Source organism: Falco punctatus, assembly GCF_963210335.1.
Source record: "Falco punctatus genome assembly, chromosome: 11".
Taxonomy (NCBI): Eukaryota; Metazoa; Chordata; class Aves; order Falconiformes; family Falconidae; genus Falco; species Falco punctatus.
This window is the reverse complement of record NC_137591.1, coordinates 27,102,700-27,121,380: the sequence shown is the minus strand read 5'-3', so window position 1 is coordinate 27,121,380 and position 18,681 is coordinate 27,102,700. Positions and strand designations below refer to the sequence as shown.

General features: G+C 55.4%; 2 protein-coding genes across 3 annotated transcripts; one reads left to right on the top strand and one right to left on the bottom strand.

The window, feature by feature from the left end:
- Nucleotides 1-3,348, bottom strand: MYOC (myocilin). 2 transcript variants are annotated; one of them, XM_080407335.1, is made up of 3 exons: nucleotides 2,460-3,346; nucleotides 1,910-2,029; nucleotides 1-1,791 (listed from the first exon to the last, which is right to left on the bottom strand). In XM_080407335.1, the coding sequence occupies exons 1-3, from the start codon at nucleotides 2,956-2,958 to the stop codon at nucleotides 1,007-1,009; spliced, it is 1,404 nt and encodes a 467-aa protein (XP_080263461.1). In that variant the 5' UTR covers nucleotides 2,959-3,346; the 3' UTR covers nucleotides 1-1,006. The 2 variants fall into 2 exon arrangements, with proteins under 2 accessions (XP_080263461.1, XP_080263462.1); XM_080407336.1 differs by lacking the exon at nucleotides 1,910-2,029 and having other exon boundaries at nucleotides 2,460-3,348.
- A 65-nt stretch (nucleotides 3,349-3,413) lies between these two features.
- VAMP4 (vesicle associated membrane protein 4) lies at nucleotides 3,414-16,216 on the top strand. Its single transcript, XM_080407351.1, has 8 exons — nucleotides 3,414-3,555; nucleotides 3,918-4,007; nucleotides 5,873-5,919; nucleotides 6,290-6,340; nucleotides 13,499-13,599; nucleotides 14,164-14,243; nucleotides 14,428-14,479; nucleotides 15,537-16,216. The coding sequence occupies exons 2-8, from the start codon at nucleotides 3,942-3,944 to the stop codon at nucleotides 15,563-15,565; spliced, it is 426 nt and encodes a 141-aa protein (XP_080263477.1). The 5' UTR covers nucleotides 3,414-3,555; nucleotides 3,918-3,941; the 3' UTR covers nucleotides 15,566-16,216.
- Nucleotides 16,217-18,681: the final 2,465 nt, after the last annotated feature.

Genomic DNA, 18,681 nt, shown 5'->3' with positions numbered 1-18,681 from the left:
GGTGGTGAGCAGCGTTTATTGGGGTATCCTTTGGGGATTGCAGCTGCCGCTGCTTCATCTGCCCCGAACGCCGGGGAGGTGGGGGGAAGAAAAAGCTTCCTACAAACTTTCTACAATAAATAGTTAAAACCGGTGGGTTTTGGCCTGGCACAGGGAGCTGCCAGCCAGGCGGGGCCGTAGCTGCATCGGTGGCCGGGCATGGCCGAGAAGCCGAAGCATGTGGCTGAGGGGCTGGGCATGCCGAGGGGTGCTCTGCCAGCGCTCCTCACCACTGCTTTCTTGGCTTCTTTTTCTTTTCCCAATAAAACAAGGCTTGTGCAACAACTGTCCATATTCCCTGCTGCTTTTGGTCCTGCCGGATGATTTCTGGAGGCAGTTGAGCTCCCGGCTGCCCCTGGGCACCAGCGGAGTGGGATGCAGCGGGGCCAGTGGGCTCTCAGCAGGGGAGCTCGGCAGTGGTGGTGCTGGTGGGCAAGTGCTGCTCTCCGCCACGAGGCCTGCCTGAACTGGGGAGGTCTCCCCAAAACTTCTGCTGCTGATGGGGTCCTGGGGGTGGATTTAGGTGGGACCCTCCCGGACAGCCTCTCCCCACCCCCACCACCTGCCCTGCCCTGCCTTCACCGTGCTCGAGCCCTCCCTGCTCTGAATTCAGGGTGGCCAGGCTGGGTGCTCCGAGGATGCTGAGCGGCTCAGGGCTGGCTACCACTGCAGCCCACCAAGACCCTGCTGAGGCTGGGGAGAGGTGCCTCAGTGGCTCAGCCGCACTCGGCAGGAGCGCTTCCTTTCTCACCGCTACACTGAGCACGACAGGGTATTGCCAGAGGTGCCAGCGGAGATGTTGGTGGCCCCACGGCAGCACAGCTGGGCAGCATGTGGCCCCCACCATTGCGTGGGGCTATCTAAGGTGGCACTCCCGGCTGTGCCAGGGGGAGCTGGGGAGCGAAGCGGGGTGCCAAGGCACGCATGGGGGTGGCGGGGGCTGAGCCGGCGCATCCCCAGCCCTGGCTCATGCCTGGGAGAGGCGGATAGGGTAGGTGACCATGTTGAAGCTGTCCCAGGCGAAGAGCTGTCGCTCAGTGGGGTTGTAATCCACCATGCTGAGGTAACGGAAGCGGTTCTCGAAGGGGATGCTGAGGGCCCGGCTGGTGCTGGTGGCTGTGTTGTAGGCGAAGTTGATGGTGGCATTAGGTGCCGAGTAGCTGCTGACAGTGTAGAGGGTGCCGCAGATGACAAAGGAGTTGGCCACCCCCCGCTTGCGGATGTTGGTCTCCCAGGTCTGTTGGATCTCCAGCGTCTCAGGGTCCAGCTTGGAGAGGACGATGGCCCCCCGGGCCTTCTCGGTGCTGTAGATCACCCAGAGCCCCGTCTCATCCACCGCCAGATCGATGTCGGTGTAGCCCCCCCAGGAGTACGGGTACTGCCCATGGTAGCCGGCACCGGGGATCTCCCTCTGGGCCGTGACAGCCTCTCCCCGCAGGTCGTAGCGGGCCACGGTGTGGGAGCGGCGGGGCTGGAAGAAGAGCCCACCACGGTAGATGACAGCCCCGGTGCTCTCCAGGGGCTGCGGCAGGATGTGCACCTTGGCGGGGTAGCCCCGGGCCAGCTGCTCCGCCGCCTCATACTGGAAGAGCTGGCGCACCTCCGTGCCCACCGCGTCCACGCGCCAGGTGGTCTCCCGCGTGAAGGGGGGCACGGGCTCGGGGTCCTTCATCCACACGCCATACTTGCCCGCGATGGAATCTGCTCGGCCGAAGATGATGGGCTCCCCCACCCACACCAGCTCGCCACAGCCTGCTCGGGGACAGGAGGGGACAGAGGGGGGTTAGTGCTCGGCGGTGGCGCCCGGTGAGCCCCTCGGGAGGGCCAAGCGGTACCGGGGAGCGGCAGGGCACGGGGCCGGTGGCAGTACCCGAGTCCTGGCTCCCCGGCCGGCCGAGCGCCGTCTCCTCCAGCAGCCGGGACGCGGGAACCTCCGTCCTCTCCGACTGCAGCTCCTGGTAGGCGAGGGGCTGCGGGTCCCAGCGAGGGGCTGCGGCGTGGCCAGGCACAGCGTGAGCAGGGGCTGAGCCAGCCCCCCCCTCACCGCCACGCCTGCCCTCGGGGGGCTGCACGCCCCACTGCTGCCCCCCAAAATGCCAACGCCTCGGGCAGGAGCCCGGTGCCCCCTCCCGCTGCAGCGGGGCACGCTGTGACCTGCCGACAGGGACCCCACCAAGCCGCTGTTGCCCCCCAGGCGCGGGGCTTGATGCTCCTTCAGGGAACTCCTACCCCCCCCAGACGAGCGTGGCCCCCCGCATCCCCGTCCCATGGCGGGGTGAGGAGGGCTCCGGCTGCCGGCCCCCGTTGAGGGATGGGGAGGGGGCTCGCTGCAGCAGCCTGTGTCCCCCTCCCCGGTAGGGCTGAGCCCACCGCGGGGGTTCCCGCCCGGGGGCGGCGGGGGGGCGCCGGGGGGCACTTACCCTTGCCGGGGCCGCGCAGGGTGTCGCGGCCGGGCCCCTCGGCGCCGGGGGGGCAGCGGGCGGCCCGCAGCCGGGTGATCTCCTGGGCGCTGCTCTCCAGCCGCCTCCCCAGCTCCTCCTTCTCCCGCTCCAGCCGCCCCTTCTCCTCCTCCAGCCGGGATTTGGCCCGCAGCAGCTCGCTGTAGGCGGCCTCCAGGCGGGCGGCCGGGGCGGCCCGCTGGGGGTCCCGCCCGCCCCCCGCCTCGGCGCCCCGCGGCCCCGAGCCCCCCGTGCCCCGCTCCCGGCTCTCCAGCCGGCTCAGGCGGGCGGCCAGGGCGGCCAGCTCGGCCCGCAGCTCGGACACGCCGCCGCCATCGGAGCAGGTGGCCTCGACGGGGCTGGCGACCGTGAAGGAGTAGGTGCAGCGGCCGGAGCCGTCATCGGCGCGGCGTTGGGCGGCCGCCTGCGCCCGGCAGCCCAGGGCCAGCGCCCCCCCGAGCAGCAGCCAGGCCCCCAGCATGGCCCCGCCGCGCCCCCGCTCTGCCGCCGCCCGCGGCCGCCCGCATTTATAGAGCGGGAGGGCGGCGGGGAGAGAGGGTCGGGGGGGGACGGGGGGGACGAGCCGGAATCTTCCAGATGCTTGTGGCGACGGTGGCTCGTGCCCAGCGGCACAAGCTCCCCCCCCGGCCCCCCGGGGCCGCTGGCCGGGCTCCGGCTGCCTGCGGCCGCCGCCGGGGCTTTAGTGGCGGGGCCGGCTGCCAGGGGCGATGCCGGGGGCTGTGGCGGCAGGACCCCCCCGCGGGCGGGCAGGGAGGTGTCGCACGGGGCCCAGCCGGGAGCGCTGCCAGCCCCCGGGGCCCGGGCCAGCGTGCCCGAGGGCTGCTGGAGCTGCCCCCCCGCCGGCCCCGGGTGCCGGGCCAGCCCCCACGCGTCCCGCCGCTCCGGGCCCCGCCCCCGGGCAAGCCCCGCCCCCGGGCAAGCCCCGCCCCTCTCCCCGCCATCGATCGCTCGGCGCTCGGCGCGGCGGGCGGAGTGCCGAGGCGGTCGATGAGACAGCTGACCTGCCGCTGCCGCCGTACCGGCCATTTCCCGCCGGCCCGGCCCGGAGCGGAGCCCGGTGAGGATGCGGCGGCAGCGGGGGTGGCGGTGAGGGGGTCCTGTGCTGTCGTGGTGGTCGGGTGTCTCTGTTTGGGCACCGGCTCTGCTTGCCAGCGACCCTGGGGCACCGGAGGGCTGCACCGGGGCGGTGGGGCCGGGTGAAAGCGCGGGTGCCGGGCACCGGGGCCCGTTGCAGCACCCCCGCGGGGGGCTCTCGCATCCCCCTCCCCCGGGGTCCCGCGCATCCCCACACCCTAGGGCCGCTTTCTCCTTTCCCCCCATCCTCCGGGCCCACCGGTGCTGGGCTCCCTGGCATCCCCCGGGCGCTGCCCCGGCCCCGGGCAGCCCGGTGACCCCCCGGTTCCCCGCCCGTCCCTGCAGGCCTCTCCTCCCGCCGCAGACGCCATGCCTCCGAAATTCAAGCGGCACCTGAACGACGACGAGGTCACGGGCTCGGTGAAGAGCGAGCGGGTGAGTGCAGGTCCCCCCGCGGCCCCGTAGCGGGGGGCTGCTGCTGTGGGGGTGCCCCGGGTGGGTGCCCACGGCAGGTGGCTGTTTAAGGCGCTGTGGGGACCCCGGTGCTGGAAGCCACCGGGCTGGCCCGGGCCAAGCTACAGCCCCCTTCGCCGGAGGGGCCAGCGCGGCCTGCAGCTGCCCCATTGCTGTGGGGCAGCGGCACTGGGGCAGCGCGGGGTGTCCGTGCGGCTCTGCCCTGCGTGTGTTTGGAAACAAACCTCGTTGGGAGCTGCGCCCGCTTTGGGAGCCCCTTCCAGTCCCTTTAGGCTGTGGACGCAGGGTCCCAGTGGGCTCCAGCCTCCTGCCCCTCTGCAGGGCTCGGCCAGGCCCGTTAGGCGCTTTGCCGAAGGGCGTGGGGGCGGCGGGGGGTTACCCTGCTCTTTCCAGGTGGATTTTTCTCCTGTCACCAACGTCCCTGGATGTTTCAGCCTTTGGATACGGGTCAAAGCGGTGCAGTTCCCTGTTTCGGACAAAGTGGATTTAACCTGCTGTGTTTATCCTGAGGTCACGCTGTGCTAAACCCGAGTGTAGTCAATAGTCTAAACGATCGCTGCAGCTCACAATAGCTGTCAGGGAGGCGAGGGTCCCATGCTGCCCAAAGCGGTTCACCCGTCCCTTGAGGGAGGTGATGGCTGGAACTATGGTGTGGTCTCACTGGTTGCTTAAGTTGATTGAGCCAATGTGACAAGGATGGCAACATAGGTGAGCTTCAAAATAAGAGCACTGTGCTCGCAAGTGGGAGCCCAGATTTATGCATAAGGGAAGCAGCAGTTGGTACCACAGTAAGGACCATCCCATGTGTTCCTAGGCCCACACATGTAGTGTGCCATTTCCCCCTCTTGATTATTTTTGACTGTAAGTAGATGTTACTGGGAGCCCTCAGCTCAACTGGAAAAATCTGTGCTGCTCTGATAAGAGAAATGAACTCTAGTAACGTCTTTGTCTGAAACGTTCAGGATCAAGTGGGATTGTGAAGTTGCTCTTAAAAATCACCTTTGGATGGTGGGGTGGAGCAGCAAATCTGAGCCCAAGGGGAGCCCTTTGGCACGAAGCAGAGGAGCTACAGACCACTCTGCTTTCCAGCCTGGCTGTAGCCTTTGCCCGAGTCAGGGGTTTGGAGTGGCTGACCCCCTCGGACATGCCGTGCAGGGAGCCCAGCGTCTTTCCTTGGCTTTTCTTGCTGCCATCAGGTGGCTGGAGAAACCCCACCCTCCAAATGGGGAGCAGACCTGACTTGCCACTGGATGGGATACCCCAGGGTGGCTGTAGGGGCAAAGCTGACGGGTTTTGAGGAGCTGCTGTTGACAGTGTGCAGCCCTGGGGATTGTCCCCTGAGCAGAAAGGGCCTTCCTTCCACAGCTGGCCTGTGTAGGGTCCCTGCCTGCCACTTTCCTGGGAAGAGCTCACCATGCTGAGGCACCAGCTGTTTCTGCATCGTAGGGAGTTGTACTGATCCCTAGAAATGGGATCTGAACCTGCGCTGGCAACTGGCCGTTGATGCAAAACCAGTCCGGCTCAGCAGCAGAGGTGCAGGTTGTCCCAAGTCAGAGCTGTGCATCAGTCTGTGCTTTACACAGTTAGCCAACGCCACCGAGGTGATAATAGTGGCACAGAGATGTCCAGCTTGGTCCTTGGTCACAAGCAGAGAGAAACAGCACAACCCCAGACACTTAAAAAGTACCGTTGATCCCTTCCAAAGGAGGGCTTGCCTGAAACCTGCAGTCAGAAGATGCCAATTGCGTCCTAAGGGCTAGAAACGTGTGTGCGCAGTGATAGTGGCTTATTGACGAGGTGGTTTGGTTTTCTTTCTGTATTTGCAGAGGAACCTGTTGGAAGAAGATTCGGATGAAGAGGAAGACTTTTTCTTGTGAGTTTCTGAATGGCTGCTGTAGGGAATGCGATGTCTTAACTGCCTGCAGCTCTGAGACTGGAGGTGTCAAATACCAAAAGCTGCTCCCTGCCACATAGGTGGGCGCTTGGGAATCAAAATCTTTAATTCCTTTGAGGTGATCTCCCAGAGCCTTGGTATTGAATGTGAATTGAGACTTAATAGGTGTGACCTTCATAGGAGTGGGGTGTCCCGCATATCCTAGGACGTGGGAGGGACTGATGGGAGGTATGAGAACAAACCTCAGTCTGCAAGGCGTTGGTTCATCTCTTGCATATCTTTTGAGTCTGGTTTAAAAACATGTTATTGTTGTATCTTCCACCCTGATTGCTCTCTTTTCTGCCTGCAGGAGAGGGCCTTCTGGACCAAGATTTGGACCCAGGAATGACAAGATCAGGCAGTAAGTTGTTGTTTTTCAGTATCATACAGATAATTTATTCTGGCATGGTGAGCTCCTGTTGCTTGCTTACCAGAGTATTTTTGTGTAGTTCTAAACATGGAAACTGCTTCTGCTTGCTTTCTTCCAATTGACGTTTCCTACCCTACATGCCCACAGGTAAGGGAGATCTCGGATTTGATTCAAGTAATCAAGAAATTGTGCATTGACAGAGGCGAAGGGATAGGACTGTATCACAGGAGCTTTGTGAAGTTTGTAAAGCCCTTGCTGCATTCTGGTGAGGATCTGTTCCATGCTTTTAGGAGGCTCTTTTTCTAGAGCATTAACCCTGAATTTTAACCTTTGCCAGCACCATTTTTTGTTGTTTTGTTGCTTTTTTTTTCTTCTTCATCCTGTAACTTGCTCCTCTGTGTTTCAAGAAAGCAAGTGGTCAGGAACACACCAGGACCATGGTTTTTGGGCAGCAGCTGGTCCGCTGGCCTCCTCTTCTTCCAGATAAAAACCTGATGTGGGTGACCTGGAGACGAGCAGTGACTCAGTGGGGTCAAAGCAGCTGGAAAACAGGAAACCATTACAGTTGGAGGAAGATTAGTATTAAGGCAAGAAGGGAGGAGTGAACACTCTGGATCCTTCTCCCATCGAGTCATTTCCTGGATGATGCTTGTTCTAGGCTCCAGTTTGTCCTGTCCTTTCCTATGAGGGATGCGATGGGGGTACTTAATGGAAAGGAGGGGGATATTCACAGACCCTGGTTTGTGTTGTGCTGCTTCCTTTGCTGACCTCTGCAGAGCCAGAACCGAGGTCTGTGTGGGGACTGATGACCGCGCATTACTCAGACTGGATTGTCTTGTGTGCAGCCTGAGTGTTGCTCTTCATTAGGGGTTTTTTTTTCATGCCAGGAAGAGGCCAGAGCAGCTTGGAGATGACTCATGGCCAACATCAGTGTTAGGCAGTGCTTGCTTGTGTGCCCGCCTGCCACATTACCTTGAGGGGCGAAGTGGGCTTGAGTTACACAAGAGGCAGTGGGTCGGTCACTGCACCCTGAGTTTTCAGGGGGTCTCTGTGTGAGGATGCTGTTGGAAGAGGCGCGCTGGTCCTTAGAGTAAGCCAGTGTAGGTAAAGCCTCCCTTGTAGGGCAGTGGCACACTGATCTGGAGTAAATGGGAAGTACAAGAGTTGGTTTTATAAGTGGGGTCCTGCCTCCAAAAAAAGGTGGAGGGGGGTGATGTCGACCCCTTTGTCATCCTCTGCTGGAAAGGAATTACAGAGTGTCTTCTGCCTTCCCTGCATGGTAGGGGGAAATGTGAGCCCTTCTCTTCCTACTGTCTTGGCCAGGCGGAAGGAAGCCAAGGCTTCAGTAGAGGGTGCCACTGCAGCTGTGAAAGGGAAGAAAAATGAAAGAATTGCCCCAGGAGCTGCTGGGTTCATAGGTTTGATGTGAGTAACAGCCAGCACAGGTGAGGCTTGCCCGTTGCCAGAGATTGCCTGTCTAGTGGACCTGGAATGCAGTATGTCCCTTGGGGTAGCAAGTGGCTATTATCTATCTAGTATCTGGAGCATCTGTTATAAAACGGGGTGTGTGTTCTGCTCTCATCAATGTTGATTGCTTTATTTAATAAGCACTTACATTATGTAGTCATGATGGAGCTTATTACATTTCTGATCAGCCCAGCTCTTGTGCTGGATGGATTGGTGCAGTCTGGTAATGCTGCAGTTTGCTCTGGTTTCAGCAGAGGAGGAAAGGAGGATTTAGTTGCTGCTGAAGCACTGTAAGGAAAAGACATTTTAAGGAGGAATTTGAGCATTTGGAGAGCTGAGGCATAGCTGGGCAAAGCTAGAGGGGCTGTAGCTGTATGGGGCTGGAGGAACGAGGTGTGAAGATAGGCATAAAGGGAAACTGGATGGAGGATTGGATAGAGGAAAAAGTGATGGGTTTATGGGCGCAAAGGTGTGGAACATGTTGAATGTGAGGGGCAAGACTGGAAACTTTCCCTAGTTGTCCTTGGCAGTGAAGGGGCTTGGGTCAGGGTGGGAGAGTTTGGCAGCAGAAACCCTTGAGGCTGGCTCAGCTGCAGAAGGAGATGGTGGGGAGCACTGTAAACCTCACAGGGGAAAGAAATGAGTTGGAGCCAGCAACAGTGGTGGGAGGAAGCGTCACGGTCCCCTCCGTGCTGTGTTTCCTTTTGGTGGATCTGGAAGTTCAGGCTCCTTTGTCCCAAGAGCTGCTTGGTTGGGGTGGATGCTCCTCTGGTAATTAAGCGGCCACATGGGGTCCCTTAGGCTCCCTCTGAGACCTCCCAGTCCCTGGGGTGGGCTGGGGCTGAAAGGCAGCTTTTAACAGGCTTTTATCCTTTTTCCCAAAATTACTAAGAACAGGTAAGGGAGAGCTGATCTCTCTTCTCTGCCTTTGCTTCCAGACTCTGTGGGAAGTCCTGAATGTGTATCAGAGAGCTCTTAGAGCCTTTTTGGTGGAAGGTGGGCTGTTGGTCTTCCACCTGGGTTTCCTTTAGTTAGAACAGGAGCCTTTCATCACATGTCATCTTTTCAAAAACTACCAAAATCACCCCATTTTTCTCTGCTGCTTGATTTCCTTTATGCTGATGTTTCTGCTTTCGGGTGGCTGTGCTGCTGGACTCGGGTTCCTGCTTGTGCTGGCTGTGAGGCTGAGCACGCTGCTGTGGTTCCCTAGGGGCCGGTGTCTGGGTTCCTGTGATTCCCCCATTGTGCTGCTGAGGGTGGCCAGCATCTGTAGCCCTGGGGCTTGGCCCCGGTGGCTCTGTCTGGCTGCAGGCCCCCAGCTGCATCCCAAGGAGGGGAGGGTTTGGGGAATGGTTCGAAAGCAAGAGTTGACAGCAGCTTCCCAGGACCTGGCTGCTCATAGCCGGTGGATGGTTGTGCAGTGGACCTCAGCTGTGGTCCAGGCTTTCATTTGAACGTGACACCAAGGCTGCGTCGTCGGGTGTCACTGTTGGGTATAATCCTTTCAAGGATTGAAAGTCTTCAGGGAGGCAGTCTTCTTCACAGGTGAGATGAAGCAGCAACTTAAACCCAGGGATTTGTGGCATGGCTCAGTGCTGATACCCCGTTGCTGAGTATGGCAGGGCTTTCTGCCAGGCAGCCCCTCTGCAGAGAGCCGTGCCTCAGGGAGCACTGTGCTGTGCTGGCCTCCTGCCTTTGCACTGTCCATCTGGCTCGGTGCTCTGTCCTGCTCCCTCTTCCCTGGGTTACTGCCACAACGAGGGGTGTTTGGCTGTAATTTTCACAGAAATACACAGCACTATTAATATCGTTGGGGTGGAAAATATAAGTGTGTCATGCTGGCTGTAAACAGCCAGCTTGGAGACAAGCAGCAGCCTTGAGCAGCACATCCCATGGTGCGTGCACGGCCTGTTTACGGCATCTGAAGAATGCAGTAGTGTTGTTGGCCCAACACCGTGACCAGCCCAGGGAGTTTTCGGTAGCTAACCCAGTGTGGCCAAAATGGAAAGGCTTATTCCTCTGGACCTGGCAAAGCACAAGAAAAGAGGACTCTAAACCAAGCTAAGCACCGTTGGGTGTCTTGTTGTTGCTTTGACAGTGTATGCTTGTCCTTGTTATAAGCATCATGTTTGCAGTAATTAGTAAGAAGGAGGTTCATGGGAGACATATTTTATGTTTTTGTCTTGTTGCCTTTCCTGGCAGGTATTTATTAAACTTTATTTCTCTTGGAAATCTGGCAGGAGTGAAGCACATCAAATGTATGGGTCAAAAGCCAATAGCTCCCTAACAGGAAATACGCTTAGTATTAGAGGATTCATTCTCTCTTGCCAAATAAAACAAGAAAATATTTTCTTCTTGATACAACTTGAGTTTCCAACCTCGAGCGTGCCAAATGAGTGGGAATTTTTCAATTTGTTCTGAAACTGCAGGGCTGATGCATAGGCTGGGCATCTTTCAGCCCCCTCCTGGAGGGGCATCTCTTGCAGAAGTGATGGAGGGGAAAGAGCAGAAAGCAAGGACTAGCTTAAGGTCTGGTTAAGGCACTGTGTGGAGATCAAAGTTTCATTCCCTGTCTTGGTCTCTTCCTGGTTTTTGGTTGTTTTTTTTTTTTCCCCCAGGGTTCTCTTTTTACATCAGATACCAAAAGGTATCAGGTTGCTCAAATGTGTCCGTGATTCATGGGAGTTAAACATCTCAACGTTCGTGAGAGTTCAAGCCTTGATTTCTCTGTGCCTCCATTCTCAGTCTGTGAAACGTTCTGTTCTCTTGGGGGCAGCTAACAGCGCACCCAGGCTATGGGCAAGTAGCAAAGGTACGCAGTGTTTTGTCGGCCACTCAAGTGAAAAGAGGTGGGATGCTGAGATGCAGCTTGGGCAGTAGGGGTCTGTGCTCCATAGGTCTCTTCCAAGTGCTGGCATGCAGCAAAGCAGCCTGAAGTTACTTATCTGCCCACTTTGTCTCAAACGCTTTGGGATGCCCTGGGACTGCAGCAGCATCTCCCCAGGCTCTGACCTGTACTGGCAGGTATGGGTGGCGCTGCGTTGCGCTGCACATTCCTAGATGTGTTGTAACCTTGCGTGCTCCCGCTTGCCGGTTGTACCAAGATAGCATGGTTACAAATCTGTTGTGGGAGGAAATCTCTTTATTTTGAAGCCAGTAAATGATTTTAGAAACATTTACATACTGTAAATGTAGTCTTCTGCCTGTAAAACTCATGTTTAAGGCCGTGGAGTTTTTGCCAAGTTGGCTCATCTGGGATAGCAGATGTTTCTGCTTTTCCTTTCTCGCCCGAAGCGATAGCAGCATTGCTGGCAGCCCTGAGCTGGGACTTGCCTGTTGCGCCGAGGTAGGGAAAACCCCTTGCAGGGCATGCTGCCTCCTCACAGCCTCACCCACTGCCCCAAGGAAGGGGCTGCGCGTGTCCTGCACGGGGTGGATGCTTTGCTGCAGGTGTTTCCCAGGCAGCGCCTGCCTGCGTCCTCAGTGCCACCTTCTGCGCTTTCCCAAGGGTGGCAGCTCTGCCACTTGCCTCGTACCTTGTAAAACGAATGGGAGGTCAGAACAGGCTCACGGGCACAGGGCAGGTTCCTGCTGAGGTGTGTTTGGGGATCTATACCTTTTGCCTCCAGATTAACTCCTGGCAGGTGGCTGCCATCGATGTGGAAGGTAGGAGCTGCCACTGCATGGTGTAGGTGGGTTCAGAGAGATGCTTTTCCTACAGACTCTGCGATGCAGCACAGGGAAGGCAGGTTTCTTTCTTGTGGCGTCCTAAATAAAGCAAGTTTTTACGTGCACCGCTGGAGTCCAGCATGTGCCATGTGAGGGCCATTGAGTCAGAGATTGGCTTCAGAGGGATTGACTGGCTGGTTTAGCTCTGGAAGCTACAGAGCCTGACCTGAAATGCTAAGCTGGGAAGCACCTTCATATTCGAACATCTGGAGCTCTTTCTATAGCTTTTTCTGGGGGAAAAAGCCTTTTCTTTTAATGACTTGACTTGCCTGTTTTTGGAATAGCACATAAATGTGAGCAAGGCATGTGCTTTTCCATTGCAACGACTACTGCTTGTTGCTGCCGCTTCTCATGCGTGTGTCTCGGCACAAGTGTCTACTTGGTGAGAGGCACGTAGCTGGTAGGGAGACAGGAGAAATTGGTCAATGTGGACCTATGTCTCTAATTAGAGGCATGGTGGCTAGGGCAAAGCCCTGTTCCTGGTTCTGCAGCACCCCATTGACTGGCCTTGGGCAAGTTCCTCTGAGTCTCTCTTGGCCCTGGTTTCCTGGGCCATGGTGGAGGATGTGGTGTCCTCATCAAACCAAGCGCTCTGAGCTCAGGTGCTGGATGATGGCTCTTGAAGAGGTGGAGTTGGGTCTGGTGCTGCTTCAGAGCTCTCTCAGATGAGCCACCTTGGTGAAAACCCCAATTTGGCAAACAACATCTTTGAGCTTTTGCATCTGTGAGTGGGGAGGAGAAGGTTTTGTGTGGGGCTAAAGAGGAAGATGATGTGACTGGGTAATTTGGGGAGCAAGACAGTGTGGGTGCTAAGCAGGTGCTAAAGATGAGGTGTTGGCAGTCCTTCCCCTTGGGGACACCAGTGCTGCAGTGTTAATAGGTGGTGTGCATTTCTGGTAACATGGAGAGCTTCTGAAGTGGCCTGTTTGAGCTGCACGTTTAGCAAATGCTGGATGCATTTTGGTATGTTTAAAGTGCTTGGACATTTTTACTCAAGGCAACATAAGCTGTCAAACCTAAGACTTATGCAGAGAGAGCTGCTTGGAGCTATTTCTGTTTTGTTGCCCTGTGTGTAGTGTTGCCTTCAAGACGTTGCTGTTGCCATTTACTTTCTGGGAACGGTATGTCTCAAACAATGTATTGTCTCCCTCGGGCCCCAAAAAATTTCTTGTTTCTGTCTCCTGGAAAATAAAAATGTATTAGCTCCAAAATACAAACCAGAACGTAGCAGTATTTTTCCACCAGGAGAATTTTTCTCTCTTACCAATGTGGCTTTTTTATGGAGTGAATAAATGCATTTATAATAACCCTGCGGGTGTGATTTAGGCTACTGTTAACTGAAGCACCTACCCACAGAGTTGCGTAACCTATGAGAAGATGGATTATAATAACTTGGTTTAGTTCCTATCAGCCATTTCTTTACTGTCCTCTTGATGTCCCTGGCAGAGTGGGTTTCATTTAACAACTCTGTTCCCAGGGGGGGAGCGCACCTTGCTTTGATTTCAACCCAAGTTATTTAGCAAAGGTGCAGTGCAAGGTTCTGTGAAATCTGGAAAGATAAAGGTGCAGATTTTATATAATTTTTTTCCCCCTTTGTGAGCTCTTCTACAGCAGAGGTGCCCACCAACGGCAATTAGTGCCTTTTCTCCATGCATTTTTGTGTTAAAAGCATTATGGTGAGTGCCCCGCTTCTGCTGACTTCCCAGTGCTCTCTTTGAGCTCCTTGTGTTCCCTCGCCCTTCCTGGGATCACCAGAGAGCCACCACAGGCAATGCCGTGCCTCTAGCTTTCTCTGCATCGTATCAACTTTCTTCCGCTGTTGTCCCCTTATGATTTTTGTCGGTGAGCTCTCAGCTCCCACCAGCCTGGGCAGCTATGAGCAAGGGCCAGCGCTGCGATGCACAGCTGGTGGTGCTCGCTTCTGCTCCTCATGCTGCCTTTGTTCTACTCTAGTGTCCAGAACCAGGTGGACGAAGTCATCGATGTTATGCAGGAGAACATCACGAAGGTGATTGAAAGAGGCGAGCGGCTGGATGACCTGCAGGATAAATCAGGTGCGAGGCTAAATGCAGCTCTGCTGGCCTGTTCCCCATGTCTCTTTCCTGTTGCTGGGCTGGGTTACCTGGTTTCGGTTCAGAAAGTGCCTAATGACAGACCTGGGCTTATATTTCTGTCCTTCCTGGGAGTGCTGTTTCCCAGCCTTGGGCTGCAAATCTGACTTTCTGCCAACATTTTCCTCTTTCCACCTTTGCCTTCTGTCGCTCTGTGCAGAGCATTAGTTTGGAGACATTTGGGTGCTGTGATCTTGGTCCTTGAAGGTAGATTGGTCTGTCTCCCAACAGCCCCGAGCACCTCGGCTGTCTGCTGGCTTGCAGAGCAAATTCCTGTCCTCAGAGGGCAGCCAGTACAAAGGGGGCTCAGTGGGACTCTGCAGGTCTGTGTGTGCTCTAGCTAAGGGCGTCATGTTGGCGTCTGCTGTGGCTTTGGTGAATCATGTTGCGGTTGGGTCTTTTCCCCTAAGGCTGAATTTATTGCTTTAAACTGAGTGGAGTTAGTAGAATGAGTGGATGCTCTGACTGCGTGTGCTGCTGAATCGCCTCTTTTCTTTCCTTTAACAGAAAGTTTATCAGACAATGCAACAGCTTTTAGCAACAGAGCCAAGCAGCTTCGGAGACAGATGTGGTGGCGAGGCTGCAAGGTGAGCCAGAACAGGAACAGGCAGGGGTGGGTTTGTGGAAGGGTGGTTACCTGCCTGCGCCTGGGAGGGGATGGAGAAGCTCTGCTTTCTGGCTGAAAAGATGCTGGAAGGCAATGACCTCCTTCCAGGTCAAAGCAGCTGCACATATCACCCTGGGTAATGTGCGTCTCTGCTCCTCTTGCAGATGAAGGCGATCATAGCGCTGGTGGCAGTCATTCTCCTGCTTGTGATCATTGGTGAGTAGCTCCAGGTCACCCCAGCCACATCTGGCACCGAAATAGTAGTGGTACTCCACGCTGTGAGTCACGTTGTGGTGCTGTTGTCCCTGGAGGAGAGCACCCAAGCCACTCCATCAGGCCCTGTTCTGCCTTAAGCCACCATAAGTGGTGCCTGTAGACCACTCTGCGCTCCTCTTCTGCAAGGCTTAAACCTGCACGCAGGGGAGCAGGCTCAAATCAGGTCCTGCTGGCTGTGGTCAAAGAAAGCCAACATTGCCCTACCGACATTGTATTGATCCAGGGTTGGCACTGACCGATGTTGAGGCTGGTGGGAGTAAATGGATGAGTTTCAGACCAGAGCAGTGTCTTCCAAAGGCTTCTCCACATGTAGCAACCATCTTGCAATGGCCTGCTCCCTGCAAATGCTCCTCCCCAAAGCTGCAGGGCTGCTTAATTTTCAGCAAGTAGCTGTTGTGGCTTTGCCATCGGTCTCTTCCCCTGCCTTCTGCCCTTCCTAGTCTCTGGAGCTCCCCAGAGCAGAGATGTCACTGCTTTTCCTACCAACAGGTAATAATGGCCAGAGCATGTTTCTTCCAGGCAGAAGTAATTCGGCCTTCTGCCTGCAGAATGGTGTGCTCCGGGGATCCAAGCAGCTTTACTGTATGGCCGGGTCTGGAGGGTTTTCATCCCACTGACCGTAGCCAGGGGCAGCTCTGTAACTGTTCTTGTTATTGTTACTCCAGCAAAACCCTTGTGGCCTGTTGTCCTGTTGATACACAGCCTGCAGTGGGAGAGGCAGAGCTGGCAGCGGGGTGGGAGCGTTTGAGAGACAGACTGATGGAAAATCCCATCTGGTTTAATTTTGGGAAGCTGGAAGGAGATGAAGGTGGCAGGAAATGTTGTCTAGCTTGTGTGCAGGGAGCAGATTGCATTAGCCTGAGCTTAGAAACACGCTTTCCCTCGCAGCTGCTTGGTGTTTGTCACTACAGAGATGGTGGGGGGGGATCACTCCGGCAGGGATGGGAGTTGCACACAAAGGTGTGTGGCTGACAGCTTGTTTCTTTGTGTTTTCCAGTACCCATAGTCCTGAAATACCACACCTGACAAGGCAGCTGGAGGCTTCGGTGGAGCTGGCTCTGGGATAACCAAACTGCTGTGTAATTTAAGTGAGATATCTGTATATAACTTTGAAGTTGTTTTTCTCCAAGGAGCGAGGAGGCGGCGGCAAGTAGCCAGTTCTAACAGAGCGTTTTAAGAACTGCCAAATGACCCTTGTTTTTGGTCGAGTACCTGCTCCTGCTGTCAGACTTTTTTATAACAGAAGATTCAGTTCCCAAACCGCCTGTTTTGTGGAATTCTCAGTCTCTGGTTTGGAGCTGCCTACTTGCTGCTATGGTCTATCTGTATATATGGTTGAGTTGCAATATTAATAATAATACTGTTTCAGCAGTTCCCTGCTGTGGAAGGCAGAGGGGACTCTGTCCTCCTGTCAGAGTGAAGGAGAGGAAAAATGTCTGAAGAGAAACATGCCATTATGTTACAGGGAACTGATCCTTCTGTGGAGAACTGCAAGGGTGTTGTTTCTCTCTTGTTCAAAAAAAAAAAAAAGGGGGGGGGGGGGGAGAAGAAATAATTAGGTTTTACAATCCAGAAGACTTCCTGGTCCTGCCATGGGAATGCACAAGCTCAGTGTTTTCAGTATTGCTGCTTACAGCTGTGACTAAAGACATTCCAGTAAACCTATTTTTGACTGTACATGTGGAGTTCCTGCACGTCTTCGTAAAGTTTTGGAGGACATTCATGGCTCTCCACTGCTGGGAGTCCCTAGGAAATGGCCATTCCAGTGTTTTCATAATGAAAAGCAAGAAGTGTGTATAAAGCCCAGCTATTAGCCTGATGCTATATAAGACACAGCAGGAAGATGGCAACTCTTCTGAAACCAGGCCATGGTGACAAAGCCCAGTTCATATTCACAGCCTTTCCCCTTGATGTGGTGGTTGCCGTCCCGAATGCCAGCCTGTTTTGCTTCCCTGTGATCTGGTGGGGTGGGGTTTGTTCCCAGACACAGGCACTGGGGTGCTTGGGGAGGTGTAGGGGCCCCTATGCTGGATTAAATGTGAGCTGAGTTCCTCCATCCATGGGTGGGATTGCTGTGTTTTGGCTGTCTCCAACCTTGGTCTCAGGTGTTGGTGGCACTTCTGTCTGCCCTTTATTTTTGTGACCCTTTTTCCTTCCAACCCTGTGCCTGGGACTTCAGCTGAGCTGAGATCAGGTTCTCCTGCTTCTCTTTCTGCTGTCTCTTCTGATGAGAACAGCATTGTCCTGCTTAGCTTGTGTCTGAATTAATGTTGGAGAGGGGGAAACAGTGCCCCAGAGAATTCCCAGTGCCACATTCCAGCTTCCTCTTCTGAACCTGCCCCTGGGACCTTGTACAGTTTCCACCTGAGCGGTGGTGCTGCCTCCTGCAGAGAAGGGGATTAAAAGTGAGCACAGCAGGCTAGAGCGTTGGATGTGATTACAAGCTCTGCTTGCCCAGCTGGAATATAAATAGGGCTTTTCCCCTCTGTGGGCCCTGGCCTCTCCAGGTGGGAACCAGAAAGCCAAGCTGGGGGTTTTGTCCTGAAGTATACCCTGGTTTTTAAGAGCATGCACCCAGCAGAAAGGACAAAAATTATCTTGCCTGTGCCTCTGATTCTTTTTTCACCTGCCAGGGATCAAGCAGGTGGATGCAGAGGCACTGTCTTCAGGGGGACTGCAGGTCTTGCTGAGCTATTGGGTACCTTGTTCTCCCAGCTGAGTTAACAGCACTGTGAGCCTGTGTAACAGCTGTGCTGTGCCTGCTCTGGTCTGCCTGCCTAGGGCAGGCTTTACCTCTGCTGCTGGAGAGGGCTGCTGCTACCTCTGGCTTTCTCTCCCAGCCCTGTCTTGCCTTTGCTGCTGCTGCCACCACCCACAGAACCTTGGGTGCCACAGGAGTGCATGAGGACTTCAAATCCCTGCTGGCACTGGGTCTGAGCCTGAGAAATTGGTACACAGTTGCCTGGTAGAGGCAAAGCCTGGCTTTAATGCTGGGCTGAAGGCCTCAGAAAATGGGTGCTGGTAGGATGAAGGCTCCACAGCAACCCTACTGTATTAAAGAACTGCTTATAGCTGCCAAATTTGGAAGCTGCTATTACACCCTCCCGAGCCCTGTCCTTGCTGGGCTCAGCAAATCTGTCAGCAGCACGTCCTTAGGAAGGGTTTCCAGGTAGCAATGAACTCCTCTCTGTGTGGGCACTGGTGTACCACCCCAAGTGCTGTTGCTAACACCATCCCAGCAGCATATAAAACAAGGTGACAAGGTTAGCACCCCTGACCCTGAACTGTTTGTGTCCTGTGCCTGCCTGCTACCACAGGCTCATCCTTTGGGACCAGTGGGACTGGACCAGGCCCACCCCTGGCAGCCAACCACAGGCAGCAGCCTCCTTCCCTGGGAAAGCTGGCTTTCCCTGACAGCTTTGCTGGAGTCCTTTTGCAGCATGTTCTAGGATGCTGGGATGCAGGCAGTTGTACTCGAGATGCTGGGCAGGGAAAGCTGCCAAAGCCTTCAGTATGCTTCCCTGAGTTGCCAGAATTAGGTGTTAATCAGTTTTAGGTTCAAATCCCTCAATGCCATGGGTTGTCCCGAGAGGCACCACCAGCAGCAAACCAACGGTCCTGGTCAGTAACTTCACACTAACAATTTATTGAGCAAGTTTTATAGCTTTCAAGGCTGAAAAGGCCATTAAATGTCTGGTCTCAGGTATGTTACAGAGCAGTCCTCCTAATGTTCCTTTGAGATACCATGGTCTTTATATTGCAGCCTGTGCTGTCCCACCCTGGACTGCTGGCTGGGAGAACTGTAATGAGTGGAAAGGGTTGTTTTTTCCAGCATCCACATGCTTTGGGGTCAGTTTTCACTTAGAAGATGTTATGAAGGACATTTTACAGCAAAAACAATTCCTTCACCCAAGCATAGGGTCTGTTTTATTCATTCCCTCTTTGTGCGCAAGACAGACCTCTTCGTTAGCTGCTGTTTTCCACATGATCACTTTTTTACAGGGAACGGCATGTTTTGGCTGGAGTTGTGTGTTCCTCCTGCAGGGCTGGTTCCTCCTCTGAGGTTTGCTGGTGTGACCCACGTAGTGAGACCCCGGGGTCCCCACGCCTGAGGGCATGGGGGCTGCAGGGCCGGATGGAGG